We start from the raw sequence: 19,359 nt of genomic DNA, 5'->3' as shown, positions 1-19,359 counted from the left end.
GCTGTTTTCAGCTCCCATAGAAAAAGGGTCGTACGGTGCATACCCGACACGAATCATACTTGCAGGGTCGGAAAAAGCAGTTGCGAACCTTACAGATGTCACATACAGTGGGTTCCGAGGGAGATTCGTACGGGGATTTGATTTGTACTGTCTCTGTACGAGTCGTACGGAGTCCAGCTCCTGGTACGAATCGTACTTCATCGTACGTATGGGGGACGTTGCAGGGTACAATTCGTACGGGAAAAACGCTCCAAACGGCTATTCGGAGCGGTTTTTCCCGAATCGGAATCGACCCCAAAATATTATTTAAGGCAGTTAGATCGAATTTTTTCCAGTTCCTTTTCGGGGTCATCAAGGAGGGGAAGAAAGGAGCAGAGGAGATATGAGAAGCAAGACTAAATTTGAAGAGAAAGTGGTCTGACCAGCTCAAAGGTACTGCAGGAATACATTGGGGGGTCAATTCCGATTCGGGAAAAACTGCTCCGAATAGCCGTTTGGAGGGTTTTTCCCGTACGAATCGTACCCTGCAACGTCCCCCATACATATGACGAAGTACGATTCGTACCAGGAGCTGGACTCCGTACGAATCGTACAGAGACCGTATGAATCAAATCCCTGTACGAATCTCCCTCGAACCCACTATATGTGACATCTGTACGGTTCATGGCTGCTTTTTCCGACCCGGCAAGTACGATTCGTGTCTGGTACGCACCGTACGACCCTTTTTCTACGGGAGCTGAAAACAGCCGTAAAAGCAGAGTTCACCCCAAAACACGTACGGAACGCCCCCACCCGGGTACGGTGTGTGCACCCCATGATCGCAGGGTTACGGTGCGTACCCCTGCGATCACGGGGTGTACGCACCGTACACCGCAATCTCGGGGTGTATGTACCATACCCCATGTTCGCTGGGTGTAAGATGCGTACACCCTGCGATCGCGGGGTACGGTGCGTACACCCCATGATTGTAGGAGTACGCATTGTACCCCTGCTATCATGGGGTGTACACACCGTACGGTGTGTAAGTGATTGTGTGCTTTTCCGTATGAATCGCCCTTACCTGACGTGGACCGTACGAATCGCGTCCTCATACCCCGGTCCGAATTGCACTCGTCGGCTCGTACGGCATGTGTACGAGTCTTACGGTTCACTGTTTCAGCCTTGCAATATGTAGGGATCACGACGATTCGGACGGATTGACGGAATACGGATTGTACTACGCGACTCGGACGGACAGGTGCGAATCGTACGGCGATGGCTCTGAATGAAAATCGTACAGACGTTTTTTTTCCAGGTTCGGAATCGGCCCCTTAATGTGGGAAAGACTAGAAAAAATTGTTTCCCACAGGTGACCAGCTGTATGTATTGGGTCGGAGTTAAGTAAGTTAATGTTCAAGGCGGCTAAGTTGGCAATGAAATTGCTACATGTTGAAATGGACAGGTCATCCAAATGTAAAATAAGGTCGCCCAGGAGCAAAAAGTTTTTGGAGCTCATAAGTAAGGGGGTTATATAGCTAGGAAACGAAGTGGCCCATGGTATTGGGTCCTGGTGGGCGGTAAACAAGCAAACCAGAAAGCGTGAAGTTGGGATTTAAGGCTAACTTAAAGAGGGCGGCTTCTCAGTTGGGGATGTCTACAGGATCAAATCTGCATTGCAGACAATTTTTAAAAATAATGGCTATGCCCCCTCCAGATTTGGATACTCTGTCCTTTCGAACAATAGCATAGTTTGGTGGTAGTGCTGCAGCTATATCAGATCTGGCGCTCTCGTGGAGCCAGGTCACAGTAAGGAATACTGTGTCTAGCTGTTCGTCCCAGAGAAGGTTAAAAATGTTCAACTTGTGTTTGGGGAGTTAGCGACAGTTGAGACTAAGGAACAAAAAGTCCTTATTAGGGGGAGCTGTACTATGAATGGTTAGTAGAAGGGGAGAAGTTGCAGCAAGGACAAGTTTTGTCAGCTATATTTTCAGCTGAGTAAAGTTGGCAGCCTTTTAGGAAGGGGGGCGGGGAGCTAAGATTTGATCAGGTGAGAACATAAGTCTGTTTGATGACGTTTCACCAGGGGTCGTGGCCCCTGGCCGGGCGCAGACGGGCTTGCCTTTGGTGCGCCTTCGGTGTGTTAGCGCCATGCCCGCTGCGCGGGTTGACTGGCATCTGCTTAAAGTAGTGAACTGGGCTCTTGATCACATGTCGGTCAGAGCTCCACCTCTACTCGTCCAGCCAGTAGTGAGCAAGCAAAGAGGAAAACGTTCTGCCCAACACCATCCACACCAATCAGGCGTAAAGCCCGCGGTGGATCGAGGTGAGTGCACGTTTAGAAACAAACAGTGTGTGACAATTTAGCAGCTTAGTGAAGAAAAGAATTAAAAAGTCACTGGTGCTGGTTTCTTAGGAAACAAAGGAGATAGTGCCTTTCAGCAAAATTAGCGAGGCAAGGCTAAGACTTACACTTCTCGCTGCCTTTCTAGTATTGCGCGCATCCTCTGTGTGGATTGACTTGCATCTGCTTAAAGTAGTGAACTGGGCTCTAGGTCACGTGACCGTCGGAGCAACGCCTCTACTCGTCCAGCCAGTAGTGAGAAAGCAAAGAGGACTGGTTCTGCCCAACACCCTCCACAACAAATAGGCGTAAAGCCCGCGGTGGACCGAGATGAGTGCACGTTTAAAAACAAACAGTGTGTGACAATTTAGCAGCTTAGTGAAGAAAAGAATTAAACAGTCACTGGTGCCGTGTTCTTAGGAAACAAAGGAGATAGTGCCTTTCAGAAGAATTAACGAGGCAAGGCTAAAACGTACAGCACTCGCTGCCTTTCTAGTAGTACGTGCGTCCCTCATATGTTAATGAGTGGTACAGCATTTGAATGTAATGTGGAGTGCCAACACGTTTTGGAGTGGAAAAAGAGCAGTTGACTTTTTCTAAGGTACTGAAACATTATGACTCAGATTTGCAGTGTGTAATAATGGTTGACGCCAGAAATATGGGATTAAGTGCTGTTCTCGGGTGAAGGATGCCCAGGTTCAAACAGTTGGTTATGCTTCCCGGGTCTTGACAATTGCTGAGAAGCAATATTCAGTGATAGAGAAGGAACTCTTGACTTGCTGGTGGGAGGTCATAAAGTTTTGGAATTATGTGTGGGGTAAAAGTTTTGTGATTCAAACTGACCATAAGCCAGTGGTTTATAGATTAAGTCGAAAGAAAGCTGGAGGATTTACATCGCATATTGCTTGACTCTCTACTAAACTACTACAATTTGATTTTGTCCCAGAATATATTCCTGGTGCCAAAATGGTTGTGCAGATTATCGTTCACAGTTTTCAAATTGTGTGGAGGAAAAAAATGAGTTTGGCTCTGAGGAAGAGATTGAGGATTGTATTGTTGCATCTCTAGATTTACCTCAGATGGGCCCTTTTTCGAAACATGACTAACTCAAAGTATTAAAAGAAGATGCCACCCTGGGTCTAATCATGAAGTACGTGGAGTCAGGGTGGCCAAAGGAGAGACTTGAAGACTTTTGTCAAGATAGTGAAAGAACTGTCCGTTGAGGATGGGTTGTTATAGACTGGTGACAAATCTGTTCCACCTATCTCATTCAGAAACCCAAATATTGTTCAAGCCTATGATGGTCACTTAGGGGCAATAATGACTAAGACACATATGAGATTGTCTTTTTGCTGGCCTTCCATAATCTGGGAGATCGATCAGGTAGTAAAAGAATGTGTTATTTGTCCCAGTTGTGACAAGTCTACGAAGTTAAGGACTCCACCATGGTGTCCCATTGAATTGCCAACAGCTCCATGGGAACAGGTTGGAAAAGATATTGTGGGTCCATTTAACTCTCTTGCTAGTACTTCTTATTTTGCTCTAGTCATGAAGGACTATTATTTCCAATGGCCAGAGGTCAGGTTAGTGGGTGACATTTCATTGAAGGTGGTGGTTGTATTTTTAAAGGAAGTATTTCTAAAGGAAGGGTTCCCAGCAAAATTAATATCAGATAATGGGCCTCAATTTGTGTTTAGTGAAAAAGAACCTTTCTTGAAATCTAGTGGCATCAAGCATCTCAGTTCTTTATATCATCCCCAAACCAATGGTTTTGTTGAAAGGATGAACAAAGTGTTGGGCGAGTTCATTCAGTGGACCATAGCTAACAGATGTGTGGTGGTGAATGATGTCAAGTTAATGCTGTGGTTTTACAGCACTACCCCGCGTCCATCCACTGGAGTGTCGCCTTTCGAATTGTTTGGAAGGAGAGCTACGACTTGTTTCTGTCCAGCATGGATGAACAAGTGGGTCAAGGCGAATGATCATATTCGGATGAAAGAAGGTATCTTACTGAAGGTGGCGAAAGTACAAGAGAAACAGAAAAAAATATTTTGAGAAAACGAATAGAGTAAAAGTTGCAAAGCATAAAGTGGGTGAGAGGGTTCATGTGTGTAAAACTGTACATGTAAAGAAGAGTGGAACCAAGTTTGGTCTGGCTGCCAAAATCCTGGAAGTAAAGGGAAATAGTGTCAAAGTGAAGGATGGACAATAGTGGAACAGTGGATGTGTGGTAAAAGTGAGATACAGAGAGGAGACTTTGGACAAAAGCAAGGTTGGAATTTTGGAGCAATGATGGCATGTCTGGTATGTATTCAGCAGTGTCTGGACCATGTGAAGGTGACATGGCCAGGGGGCATGGGTGAGACACAGCAGTCAAGTGAGAAACTTGGTGAACAGTTACAATATCGAATTTTTAGTATCAAAATGGCAAAATATTGAGTATTAAATATCGAGTGGACATAATATCACAAAAATATAGTGGTAAGAAATATGTATATTTGAATTTTATGTAATTTTTGTGAAATTTAATTCTATAGCGGGTTGTGGGTTTATAGGGGAATAGGGTGGGAAGTAATTTAATTATATTAAATTAAATATTAATTTCTGTTTATTGGCATTGATAATTAATGTATTGTTAATTCATTTTTAACTGTTAATTATTTTAATTAATTGGTAATCAATTTTCAATAATTGATTAATTGATCATTATATTAATTGTATTAATTTATAATTCAGAGCAGGTTGTAGGTTTATAGAGGAATAGGGTAGGAAGTAATTTAATTGTAATTAAGTCAATATTAATTTGTATTTATTGCCATTGATAATTTATTTATTGTGAATTCATTATTAACTGGGAATTAATTTTTATTAATTGATTAATTGAGCAGGTTGTGGGTGTATAGAGGAATAGGGTAGGAAGTAATTTAATTGTAATTAAGTATTTATTGAAATTGTTTTTTTGTAATGATGATTAATGTACTGTTAATCAATTATTACCTGTTTTAGCACATATTAATTTTTGGTATTTATAATTAAATAATTTGTAATTGGTAATTAATATTGATTCACTTTTTATTGGTATTGATAATTAATTTATATATATTTAATTATTAAATCATTACTTTCCCTACTGTTGCACTCACTGGAGAGGAAATAGTAATTTATTCCTACCCATTTTCCAATAGTTTCTCTACTGTTGCACTCACTGGAGTGGGAATAGTAATTTTTACCCCTACGCTATGCAACACTTTTTCTACTGTTGCACTCACTGGAGTGGGAATAGTCATTTTTACCCCTACGCTATCCAACACTTTCCAACATTTTCCCCACTGTTGCACTCTCTGGAGTGGGAATAGTAATTTTTACCCATACGCTATCCAACACTTTCCCTACTGTTGCACTCACTGGAGTGGGAATAGTAATTTTTACACCTACTCTATCCAACACTTTCCCTACTGTTGCACTCACTGGAGTAGGAATAGTAATTTTCACCCCTACACTATCCAAAACTTTCCATACTGTTGGACTCTCTGGAGTGGCAATAGTAAATTTTACCCCTACGCTATCCAAGACTTTCTCTACTGTTGCACTCACTGGAGTGGGAATAGTAATTTTTACACCTATGCTATCCAACACTTTCCCTACTGTTGCACTCTCTGGAGAGGGAATAGTAATTTTCATCCCTATGCTATCCAACACCTTCCCTACTGTTGCACTCACTGGAGTGGGAATAGTAATTTTCACCCCTACGCTATGCAACACTTTCCCTACTGTTGCACTCACTGGAGTAGGAATAGTCATTTTTACCCCTACGCTATCCAACACTTTCCCTGTTGTTGCACTCACTGGAGCGGGAATAGTAATTTTTACCCCTACGCTATCCAACACTTTCTCTACTGTTGCACTCACTGGAGTGGGAATAGTAATTTCTACCCCTACGCTATCCAACACTTTCCCTACTGTTGCACTCTCTGGAGTGGGAATAGTAATTTTTACCCCAGCGCTATCCAACACTTTCTCTAATGTTACACTCACTGGAGTGGAAATAGTAATTTTTACACCTACGCTATCCAACACGTTGCCTACTGTTGCACTCTCTGGAGAGGGGATAGTAATTTTCACTCCTATGCTATCCAACACTTTCCCTACTTATGCAGTCTCTGGAGTGGGGAATAGTAATTTTCACCCCTATGCTATCCAACACTTTCCCTACTGTTGCACTCACTGGAGTAAGAATAGTAATTTTTAGCTACCTGCTATCCAACGCTTTCCCTACTGTTGCACTCACTGGAGTGGAAATTGTAAATTTTACCCTCCCACTATCCAACACTAAAAATATTGAACATTTGTTAGTATTATTATGTTAACATATATATGTATTAAAAATAAAAATGCATTTTTTTTAAAATCTACATTAATAAATTATTCATTTTAAGGTTATTTAAGTATGTTTTACTTCATTACATTCATTATTTCATTATCTTACATTACTTTTAAGACATTTAAAAAATTCGATATTTTGACAAACTATATTATTTACAACAATATTTTGGATTCAATATTTTTGTATTTACCTTGTTGTAGATAGAAAGTCGATATTCTGTCATACTATATTTTTTCATCAATATTTTGACAGGTCGATATTTTCCTCCTCGATATTCTGTCAGTGATCCGAGAAACGTATCTCTTAGATCTGGAGTTTAGCTTATGTTTCAGTTTTTGGATTCCTTATTCCACAGGGTTAGAATAGAATGGACATGTGCATTGATTTTGCTAGCTTACACTAGCATTTGATTTCTGGTTTGATGTTATTTTTCCTGTATGTTTTTTTCCAATTTTTGGTATTGTAATAATTGCTACATTTTATGTAGAATTTGCATTTTTTGTAAAGAAATTGTATTGTTTTGTAAAAGGGAGAAGCCATGTAGTAACTATGTACATGCACTCGTGCATGCACTCATGGAACACTTGTTATTGTTTATCAAGGTTCTATGTGGACTGCTTTTTAAATGATTGGGTAATTGTTGCTGTACCTGTTGTACCACCAGCAACTCGTTCATTTCATGCTCAAGAAACTCACCTTTCGATTGTAATTTGAAGCCTCCTTTGTTCTTGAGGCAAGTAGAGTGCTATATAGGCTTGGTTATGAAAACCAAGCCATGAGTTATGAACTGGGAGTCAGTGGAAGGCATGACAAATCGCAAAAACATGGTCACTTGTCTTCAAACCATTTATTGCTCCGACAAATGCATTTTTAGCTCCCTGTAGTCTTACTATAAGATTTGTTGGCTGATCTGCATAAAGAGCATTTTAGTAATCAATATGAGAATTCACAGCAGCATGTACCAAGAGAGCTTGGCTCTTTAAGGATAAGAGTGGAAGCACTGGTTTGATTCTGATACGAGGGAAAAATATTTTTAACCATTGATTGAATTTAATGGTTAAGCGGTGCTTCTGAATTGAAACGAAATCCCACATTGGCATGTTCTCTCGAGCAGCTATTTTGAGACTGAAGATGTCTCAGTCTCAAATTGAAGATCATCCCTAGACTTTGTTTCACTTCTATTTTTTGTGTTTGATAATTGAAAAAGGTGTGTCTTATCGAGCCTTACATCAAAAAGAGGGGCATTTTTATATGGGGTTGCACCGCCTGTGAAAATTTGTTGTACACCTACTTGTTGTTTGCGTATTCTTCAAATGACTGTGGTTCACTTGAGATAGCATATGCCCAAAGGAGTAATTCTGTGTAGTTACATTAAATTACATGTAAGGAAAAACAAAAACATTTAATGAAGCCCAACACACATAGAAACACTCAAAAGGGAAGTATGGTGAAATTAAATCATACAGTGTCAATTTTATCCAGTGAGTCTCAACCCATAAATTGCTAGCCACACAACTTTACACATGACATATCAAAGGTTGGTCAGGCATGGCAAGCTTTAATCAAAGCAAACACAAGGAGATGATGAACAGAGTGCTGAAACTTTTCAGATGCTCACCCCCCGTCACAGATCTGAGTTGAATCCATCATCGTTCTTTAGCACACTTCGCCACCCCAGTTAAGACACAGCTAAATGCAAATCAGTCTGACTCTGTGCCTCATGGGAACAGTCCAGCCCGAACTGCCAAGCCGTGTTTCCCTGGACCAGAAACAAGCATCCTGGGACCGGTGTTGGGCTAACAGCCCTCATCAGCCAGGCTAGCTTGAATCCAGTGGCAAAGTGAGTAATTGACCCACGTCTGGGCATACCCTGCCAGCTCTGGGCGAACAATTCAAACACAAGGAGATGATGAACGGAGCAATGAAACTTTTCAGACACTCACTTCAAGTCACAGATCTAGATTGAATCCATCATCGTTCTTTAGCTTACTTCGCCACCCCAGTTCAGACACAACTATATGCAAATCAGTCTTGAGTCTGTGCCTCATGGGAACAGTCCAGCCTGAACTGCCAAGCTATACCTTCCCTGGACCGGAAACAAGCATGCTGGGACCGGTTTCCAAAACATCGAAACGATCCTAAGATGCTTATTTCCCGTCCAGGAAGGACCTGGCCTGGCAGTTCGGGCTGGACTGTTCCTATTGGGCGCAGGGTCAATACTGATTTGCATATGGCTGGATTCAAACTGGATGGCATGGTGAGCAAAAAAACGATGGATTTAGGCCCAGATCTCAGTACTGGGGTGAATGTATGACATTGTTCTGCATTATGTCCATCAATTCTTCTTTAAGCTTTAATCAAAGCCATTCATTATGAGGCAACACATACAAAGTTGATACACAGTGTACAAAATAAATGGCTTCCATTAATTCAACAAAAATGGTCTACACATAGTTAAATCTAATAAAGAAGCAGTATCAAGAAAGGGAATAAAGCATAACATTATGGTAGTCCATATTAATTAAATAGGAGTGGACGTTTCAGCCCAATGGTCAAATTGACCATGGCCATCATCAGGACGAAAGTATTCCAAGACATATGACCAACAGCCTATTGTTTGTACAGTAATGACCAAGGAAGACCGGGATAACAACACCCATCAACAGAAGTAACTGAGCTTAGGTAAGTCCAAGTATGAATAGGACAAGAGCTGATCTAAATAGGAACATTCGTAGATCCCTCGAGGAAAAGCAATCTCTTGGAGAATCTGATACTGGGCATCAGGAACGAAACACAGCTGCATCAATAACACAGTCAAATATCTGTGTGCTTGAAACAAATGGAGCTATAGTCACGTCACATCTGATTCAGCTGCAATTAAGCCAGTCCAAAATGTGTAAAGTTACATGGCTAGCAATTTATGGGTCGGTACTAATGGGATAAGATTGACTCTACGGTTAAATTTGCAATATTTTCCTTTTGGGTGTTTCTATGTCTGTCAGGCTTCATGAAGTGATTTAGTTTTCCCTTACATGTGTTTTAATTAACTACTTATAATTAATCCTTTGGGTTAATGCTAACTCAAGTGAACAACATTCATTTACAGAATATACTTACCCTGGTTCCTGGGGTTACTGGGTCGACCACGTAAGTTGATACTATTGTCATTTGCATATGACTACAGGCCACCATTAAAGTTGTGCCTAATTTATATAGAGTCTTAATTATCTATAAAGAGATCTGTGAGCTAGGCAGATCCTTCCATACCCATCAATGACAGGTTTTTGAGGCTATCAAAGGAGGGAAGTTTAGGATATCATTTGTGGGCCAGCATTGATTACAACTCATGGCGAGCAGGACATGAATACTGGTCAAAAGGTTTAAAAACCCTATGCCTAAATGACCTCTGGAACTTGCACGCTAGTCAGAATGAATTCTAAAAGGCTAGCGAAAATCAGTAACAAACAATTATCAATAGTGGAAGATAAAACCAGCCTTGCAAAAAGAAGTCATGGGTGGATGACCCTTCAATCCTACGCCTTGCTAATTCCACAGCCGTACCTTACTATATCGTTCAGTGCTTGAACGAAACTACGTTTTTTAAAACTGAGACTGGGAGTTATTAACCTGTTGACTTATTGGCCAAAATGGAAAAGAGAACGTGGAAAAGTTCAATGCCGACTTTGTGGGACCCACAAAGAAGATATCATACACATCATAAGCCTGTGCCCAAAACTATTGATAGAGAGACGGGCCCTACTCAAGCACCATTGGAATAGAAACATGATTAGAAGCTGTAGAGGAGCAGTTTTGGCCTGTTTTGACCCTAGGAACACTAAATTAAATTGTGCCCTAGTAAGATTTATGGAGCGCGTTGCAAAAAAACTTATTGAGGTGCCCAGAGTTTACGACCCCCCATCGTATAACGCTGTCAAGTTTTACTTGTTGTTGCTATTCCTACTGACTTTTTATGAATATGACTTTTTAAATGGAAGTTTTATCTGTTATTGTCTACACACAATGGTTTTTTATGAATATGACATTATAAATGCAATTTTGAAACCTTTTAAATGTTTTGTATTTGCATTTATCATTATTATTATTAGGTTTTTGAGGCTGAAAAGAAAAGGGCCCAGTTTTCATCAAAGGCCGCCAAGACCTCAAAGAAGTCTGTGGATTTGAAAGTAGTGTTCAGATGTGCTGATAGGGAAAGCTGCTCAGACGAATTAGAAGACCATATGCATATTACAAAGGCATTTAATCTTGGTCTTGAGATTCACCAGTAACTTTCAGATGATATGTAAAGGGAAAATTGCCCAGAAACCAGTTGAATTGTTGTATTTTGTAGATGCTGAAGAGTCATAAGTTACTAAGATACCCATGACAAAGACATCTACAGTACGCATCCTATAAGACAAAATTGGTGCAGTACCACTCCAGCAAGGAAAGCATTTCACTGAAGTGTCTCAGCGGATCTAGAAGGATCCTCAATGTGAGAATGAAAACCAGATCGTTCAAGCAGCTGCACACCCAGACTTCATAGAGTTGAGTTTAGGCATGGTCTAAAGGCTTTGAGACAGAAGTCTGAAGACCAAACAGAATTCTTGCTGCCAAATATTAGGACCTACTATTCAACTAATCTTACACCAATGGAAGATTTTCAGGGTAAAGGTGAGTAGATTACATTTTTCATTGGGTGATTACCGTTTACAGGGGCCTGTGTTAGGGTTACCTTCAGATTTATTTTAATTACTGGTTCCTTATTCAGAAGGACCAGTTCAGCCCTTAATTGGCAGTCAGGCAAGTTTGGCGTACAGATTGATTGTTACTTTTGTTACCTAGTGACCTAATAAATGCAACAAAAGAAGAATAAAGAAGGTTGTCAATTTCTGATAGGAGTAGTTCATTAATGAGTGCTTGTGGAGGACTGTGTAAGTTGTCTGATACACATTGCATGTCAGACTTTCATTTGTGCTTGAAGTGAGGTGATGAAGTTTTGATAGTATGAATTTTGTAGCATTTTCAAGGGTGTTGCATGTTGTAATGAAAGTGTTGAAATAATGATGTTCTAATTCTGGGTGTCAATATATTAATACCACGATATTGATGGTTCTACTGTGATATAGTAGGGGATGAGGTGTACAGTGGAAAGTGTGAACCAAAGACTTGTTTTATGACTTAACTGAAATTGCTAGTCATGTGAGTTCATATTAAATCGGGTGAGAAAATGCTGGAAATATGTATGCACCTCTCCAGATTTACTGTGGAGTATAGCACATCTGCTAAATCCTTCTGAAACTTAGGAATTTTAATTGAATGGAAGTATATCAATAGAAGGGACCTTTTCATTTAACTAAAGGCTGCCATGAAAGCAAAAACAAATACATAAAACTCACTGTCCCAGGCGACTTTATCCCATCCAAAGCAACCATTGTATATCCGTAGCCTCTTGTACTCCTCTGGGGTGGCATGCTTCGCCCAAACTAAAAGAGGAAGCTTGTCTAAATAGATATGTGCAAATTCTGTGTCCATTATTTTCTTCCTTATGGCACTAGGACAGTCCTAAAGAGAAAGAAAAAAAAGTTAATATTTAAGCAATTCTGCGTTTGGTTTAGATTTTTAATATTCATGTTTGACTTGGTGACTTGGAAATGTAATTTCACTGTATTTACATAGCTGTATGCTGATAGGCCTGCAGGTGTTTTCCAGGGGAGTGTGGATTACTTACTTAATCACAGGCTACTTTCATAGGTGTCTCCAGTTAGTGGTAATAACGACTTTCCAAGAAAATTCAGTTGTGAGGGAAAAATAACATGGACATTATCAAGGTACACACAAATGGCATTCAGTCTCCTGCGAACCGAATGACATACGTGTGGACGCTTCACTTAGAAAGGCATGAAAGTTGAACATTTTTGCAGCATTCGATAACTTTAAAGCTTTCTGCAGAAAACACAAGCAGCTTAAATGATATTTAAAAAAGAAAAAACAAAAGGACTCTAGGAAAGATATGGTTTAAGGACTTTGCAACTATGAGACAAGAATGTTCCTGGGGGGTGGTTGGAGATAAGCATTATTCCAGTGCCCACCAGCTACACGTCACAGAAGAAAAGAGGACTCTGTCTTTGGAAGCTCTATGTAAGGTAGCAATTGGGAATATTATTGGTTCATTATAATATGCCATTGATAGATATGTATTGAATGCTCTCACCTTACAGGCTATTAAAAAAGACAATAGCGATATTTAAGACAATCAAGTCCCCAGACCTGGTGCTCCCGGGGGATCCAGTGTAGTCCCCCTGTGAGGTATCGCATACTCCAGCAGGAGTCGCAATACAAGCTTCCACCACATGGTACCAGGGTTCATACAAGATTTTTCAAGAAAGTTTGTACTGTACCACAATACCTTGAGGTGAAAATTTGCGTGGCTGTGACCGAGGGAATGCTGCAGTACACAAAAAATAATAAAAAAAAGAGAATGTAGGTTGGATGCCCATAGAGGTTTGGGTCCACGGCCTGCCCAGAGACAGGCCCTGGAACCATCCCTTGCTGTGTCGATGGTTAGAGGTCTTAGGGGGTTGGGCATATGCTCAGCTTTGTACATGATTTAAAAAAAAAGCACAGAAATTCACACAAAAAACACAAAAGTGAAAATACATCACGGTTGTTTGTTCAAATGAGATAAAACGTAACAGTTAAAAAACAAAAAACATTGAAGTTCACAAGTTATGATGTACTGATCTAACTGTAATTTACAACTCCGCCATGTACTACTAATGATCTCACATATTGCATCGCTTGTGACATGGTAAATTACATCATTGATTACATCACTGATTAGTTCCCAAATTATATCATTGATGATCACAGATGGCATCACTGATAACACTAAGGACATATACAGCATAAAGTTACTATGTGCACACATGTGGATGCATAGCATGAAATAGCGTAAGCCCTGGAGGCAAGTGTGGTTGTACTTATGAAAGCTATATGGTGCGCTGTTAAATCACTAAAGTTTGGGGTGTCAGTAGTACTAAGCATCTTGATGGTCGAAATGTTTAAATTCGGTGTTTGTGACCGTTAAAATGCTTTATGTCCTAATCCCAATTTCTGAGTCAGAAAAGTTTTTTCGACTACTAAAATTAAATTCCAAATTCATATTAATTCGGCATCTGAAAGGGGCATGTTGTAAGTTTCATTTCCAAATACCAAATCTGTATCGGATGTAGCAATGTTTCTAGATCGAAATCCAGGTTAAAAACATTGATATATTGGGGGCGTGGCCAATATAGCTGCGTGAGCAGACGGAGGTTTTCCGTGCTCCCGTCGACGGCCTGAGCAGCATCGAATGCCGGCCTTCCCGGGGTGCCTAGTACGGGGGTCAGTTGGATCTGGCGCTAGGAAGTGCCCGTTGAGCCTCCTGTGCCGCTGGTGTGACCATGCCGCGTTGCTGGGAAGTGCCGTCTGCAGTGACTGTGCCGTGGCTGAGCTTGGGCCTGTGGTGGTGAGAGAGGCGGCAGGAGCTGGCCGCGAGCGAGAGCCAGATCTGCCTTGGTCCGGGAGCGGAGAAGTGCAACAGCGTGCTGGACCCCGACGGTCGCAGGCGGAGGGAGTCGGAGCCTCTCAGAGACAGTTGCGGCCAGAGGAGGACGGCTGGGAGAGCGCTGGCCGCTATTTTGAGCCTGGAGGTGGTCACGCCGGGGGACGCAGCAGCGAGGGACCGGGTGGGGCCCCACCCGATACCAGAAAGACCTGTGCGAGACGCCCTGTGCCCTGAGGGAGCCTTCAGCCAGGCGGAGAGGCCTGGAGTACGGTGAGCGGCTGGGGGGCCCCGGTGTTACGGCACGTGGGTAGAGCGGCGGCCGAACCTGGGATGGGGGCCCCGTGCCTGTGCAAGACCGCACCAGCGATCGGCCCCATTGAGGGGGCTGGTGAGGCGAGGACCAGCGCAGCAAGTCAGTGGCCGGATTGACCTTTGGGTCCGGAGTGGTGCGTCGGCATTGGGGCACTGAGAGGCCTGGTCACCCCTGGGCCTGGTGGTGCTGGAGCTGGTACGCCGAGGGCCAGGGGGAGCCCAAGTGAGCATCGGCCTGTGGAGCGGTTGATTGGCTGGCCAGTGGACCCTGGAGCAGTCATGCTATTGGGAGGCCTGATCGTTCCCAGTGAAGGTCTGCTGCGAGGAGACCAATGTCCTGCCATACAGGGGGCCTGGGCCCATTGTTTGCAGAGGCCTGTCGAGGGATTGGTAGTGAGGCGGGTCGGCGCGGAGGCATCGCAGTTGCTCGGGGCAAGATTCTTGGCAGGAGAGGTGCTACTGTTGGCGCTGAACTATCTGCACCGGGCAGGCTGGCAGAGAGGAGCACTTGGTGATTTGCCCTGCTGTGGTTTGCGGCTGGGGGGGTCTGCGCTGGCCGGAGGATCGGCGGTCTGGTGGGGAGCTTCGGCTCAGCCATACCCGAGGACATAGCCCTGTGAGCCGCGGAGCGGTGCCAGCGGACGGCACTGGAACTAGTGACAGGCGATGTCCACTACCAGAGGCCACAAGGAGAAATCGGTGAAAGAGCTTTTTGCGAAGGTGCAAGCGGCCCAGCAACATGATGCCATGGCGTCGGCTTCGACACAGATGGCCCCGGAGGTGGAGGCCGGCTCGGAGCCTATTACGAAAGCATTTCTAGAGTCCCTTTTCACAACACTACGGGAAGACATCCATACCTTGAAAACGGAGTTTGGCAGCGAAATCAGGGAGGTGCGACGGGATGTGGATGGGATCGGTGAGCGGGTGGCTGACCTGGATAGCAAGAGTGACAACAAAGACACTGAGCTCGCAGCCCTGCAACAAGAAATCGTGCGCCTCCATGACCAGTAAGTAGACCTCCAATTGCACATGGAGGACCGTTCAAGGAGGCATAATATCCGCATCAGAAACGTTGCGCTGACAGATACAACCAAGGATTTGTTTCTGTTTGTAAGGGAGCTCTTCAACCACGTCCTGGGGCGCCCTCTGGATTCCAAGCTCCGACAAGATAGGGCACAAAGTGTGGGACCCCCGAGGGCATCGCCGGCTCCTCCACCGGACATCCTGGTCTGCGTTCAAGACTACTGTACAAAGGAGGAGATATTGCAGAAGGCTCGACAGATGCATCCAATTTCATTCCAAGGTCAATCACCGCTGCTGTTCCAGGACCTCGCGGCCCTTACCTTGCACAAACGTTGTCTCTTTAAGCCTGTCACGGCCCATCTGCAGCAGCAGAAAATACCCTACAGTTGGGGACACCCATTCCGCCTGGTCTACAAATTGGATAACAAGCTGTACCAGCTTTGTTCAGTCTCGGAGGCCTGCTGCTTGCTGGGCATCGACCCGCCCGCCGAGGAAGGTGATGGACAGGGACCCGTGGCTGACAAAGACGACTCCAAGCCAAGATGGCGTCAGCAGGGTAGGCGATGTAGAGTGAAGAAGCCCCCAGCGACGGAAATAGCAGAAGGCCAGAGGGCTGCTGTAGAGGCGGTCACTTCGGATGGTGGTTCGGCCCACACTGGTAGACGTTACAGGTTAATTGTCGGGCTATGATTCTCTGTATTGGCCGCCTGGCCGTTGGCAGGAGGGAGACCACTGGAAGGTTCGTTGGACTACCCTGTTCCATATGGCCGAGATACCCGCCACCCCCTCTCAACACAATCCCCAAGAATTGGGAAACCGGAAACAGTTCTTGAACTTTTGGAAGGCGGGAAGGGAGTCACCCTTCCCGGCCGTATTTATTAAAATATGAAACAAAAGAAAACATTAAAATAACAGTTTCATATAATGTACAATTTCATTTCCACATTACGATGTTGGCTAACCTTAACAGATCTCTAATACAAAGGTTCTCCTAGCCGAACTAACATCCTACAAAACATTTGACTTGAAATTGTACATCCTAACGTTAAGGGCCAACGGCAAGGTCGTAACCGGTGTCAGATCCCTAAACCAGAAATACCCACCTCACTTATGAGAGGAGCGACCGCACAGAGGCGTACCTCAAGTGCATCTACCAATTTCCCTTTGTACTTGACGGGGGCCCCAATAAACTCGACACCATTTAACGGTCGTTCGAGGACTCGTGTGAGGTGTCTAAAAGGTAGCGTAAACCCCCTCCCGCACCCCACACAACTTACCCATCTGCCGTCGCAGATGTCCTGGCCCCGGGAAATTCCCCAGGAGGGGCCGTAGCCCCTCCTATCCAGGAAGGGGCCTTGACCACCTTTCCTTTCCTTCCGGCGGCCTCTCCTTAGACAGGACCGCCTCCCCGTTGAGGGGCCAATTGGCCACCTCCCCAGCGCGCTCCCATCCGTAATGGGTGACGCCCCCTCATAGGGATCTTCCAATTACTGCTCACCGATCATGACCTTACCGCCCGACCAAAATAAATACGACAGTTCTACCTAAGTTACTAAGATTTAAAAAGCAAAACAACATTTATTATCAAGCGTAAATACTGATCAATCCTTGTTCAAAATTACTTTATTTGCAAAACATACTGAAAATAACCAATCTTTATTGCATCGTTAAGAAATTTCACGACAATCATCACAACCTGTAAGGAAACAGAGAAAACAAAAGATACTATATCAGCTGTATCTACCACGAATCGCTGTCCTCAGGGGCTGGTGGGTGGGTCAAAATTGCTCTTCGTTCCGTCTCGAGCTCACGTGCAGCGGGGAGGTGCAGCTTCAGAGCACAGGAACAAGAGGATGCTTTCTTGGCTTCCGCTCCTTTTATCCGTCTTCAGGGTGGGCGTGAACCCGCCCCCGCCTGCCTCCGAGGGCGTGGCTGGCCGCGTTGGTGTCTAGGCCAGCCCACTCTAGAGCGGGAAAAAGGCGCGCCCCGGCTACGCCGCTTCGGGCATACCAGCCGAGACTCGCCTCCCGCCCAAGATGGCTTCCCGGGGGGATCGTGGTACTCCACCATACGTTCGGGGGGACCGATTGGTCGCCCCTTTCCATATGGCCGAGATACCCGCCACCCCCTCTCAACACAATCCCCAAGAATTGGGAAACCGGAAACAGTTCTTGAACTTTTGGAAGGCGGGAAGGGAGTCACCCTTCCCGGCCGTATTTATTAAAATATGAAACAAAAGAAAACATTAAAATAACAGTTTCATATAATGTACAATTTCATTTCCACATTACGATGTTGGCTAACCTTAACAGATCTCTAATACAAAGGTTCTCCTAGCCGAACTAACATCCTACAAAACATTTGACTTGAAATTGTACATCCTAACGTTAAGGGCCAACGGCAAGGTCGTAACCGGTGTCAGATCCCTAAACCAGAAATACCCCCCTCACTTATGAGAGGAGCGACCGCACAGAGGCGTACCTCAAGTGCATCTACCAATTTCCCTTTGTACTTGACGGGGGCCCCAATAAACTCGACGCCATTTAACGGTCGTTCGAGGACTCGTGTGAGGTGTCTAAAAGGTAGCGTAAACCCCCTCCCGCACCCCACACAACTTACCCATCTGCCGTCGCAGATGTCCTGGCCCCGGGAAATTCCCCAGGAGGGGCCGTAGCCCCTCCTATCCAGGAAGGGGCCTTGACCACCTTTCCTTTCCTTCCGGCGTCCTCTCCTTAGACAGGACCGCCTCCCCGTTGAGGGGCCAATTGGCCACCTCCCCCGCGCGCTCCCATCCGTAATGGGTGACGCCCCCTCATAGGGATCTTCCAATTACTGCTCACCGATCATGACCTTACCGCCACAGGCCGGATAGTTGACCGGCTATCCGGACCCCCCACAAAACACTCCTACCTAAAGGTCATGCTGTAATCTCCTTAACCATGCTATGAAGTCTCCTATGAGTAATTCGTTCCCCACCCGGGACAAATGAACACCGTCCCCCAAATACATACTGTCCCCTTTAATACAACCATGCGAAACAGAATGCAGTGTACTTGAACGAAACAATCTACTCATTTTATTATTAATTTTCCTTACTGAATGATTCAGCGCAGAAACAGAAATAGCCCCCCGCCACACTTTCCGTGGGATCATATGGGACCATGCAATTGTGCACCCTGGAACTCTTCTCGCCAACCAACTTACCGTGGAAAGCATCGCCTCAAGAAGAAGTCGTCTACCAGTGGTCACCAAATCATTGCCCCCAAGATGTACTATGACTACAGACGGCGGTGACCTTGTCCGCCCTAACAAACCCTCGAAAAATGATCGAAACTGGTCAATACAGAGCCCGCCCTTTCCGTAGAAGGACACACTGTACCCGTATTCCCCAGCCACGTGAATCATGTCACCTGCTTTGAATACGTCCGCGGCACGCCTCACGTATGAGTGGCCCTCGACCCACACCTCCTTTTTCACAGCCGGCAATGTCTGACCGCTGGCCCCCCGGTGTCGGGTCGACTGGACAGTCCGCCCCGCCTCGTAGGCTTGCGCAACTGAAAACCAAACAAAAACAAGAAGCGTGAGTACATCATTACAGCTTCACAACATGTGCAACCGCACATACCTCTTATAACAGTTCGAGGACCAACGCCCCACACGTTTTACTTGTTCAACGTTCAGACCCCTGGCTGTAGCTTCCGTAGCAGCCCCTATCCGAAAGGAATGGGTCCCAAAGTCGCCGGGGTTCAAGCCTGCGGCAGCAATCGACATCGC

At 44.5% G+C, this 19,359-nt stretch overlaps 1 protein-coding gene across 1 annotated transcript in view; it reads right to left on the bottom strand.

Annotated features, from left to right (window-relative positions):
• The window catches only part of LOC147702408 (alpha-N-acetylgalactosaminide alpha-2,6-sialyltransferase 2-like), a 505,792-nt gene that overhangs the window by 246,950 nt on the left and 239,483 nt on the right, over positions 1 to 19,359 (bottom strand). Inside the window, exon 3 of the mRNA XM_086931027.1 lies at positions 12,101 to 12,266. Within this exon, the coding sequence (XP_086787153.1) occupies positions 12,101 to 12,266 (166 nt within the window). The remainder of the gene's footprint in view (positions 1 to 12,100; positions 12,267 to 19,359) is intronic.

This window comes from Lissotriton vulgaris, chromosome 7, assembly GCF_964263255.1.
Source record: "Lissotriton vulgaris chromosome 7, aLisVul1.2, whole genome shotgun sequence".
Lineage (NCBI taxonomy): Eukaryota > Metazoa > Chordata > Amphibia > Caudata > Salamandridae > Lissotriton > Lissotriton vulgaris.
The sequence above is the reverse complement of the archived record's forward strand: the minus strand, read 5'-3'. Positions and strand labels throughout refer to the sequence as shown.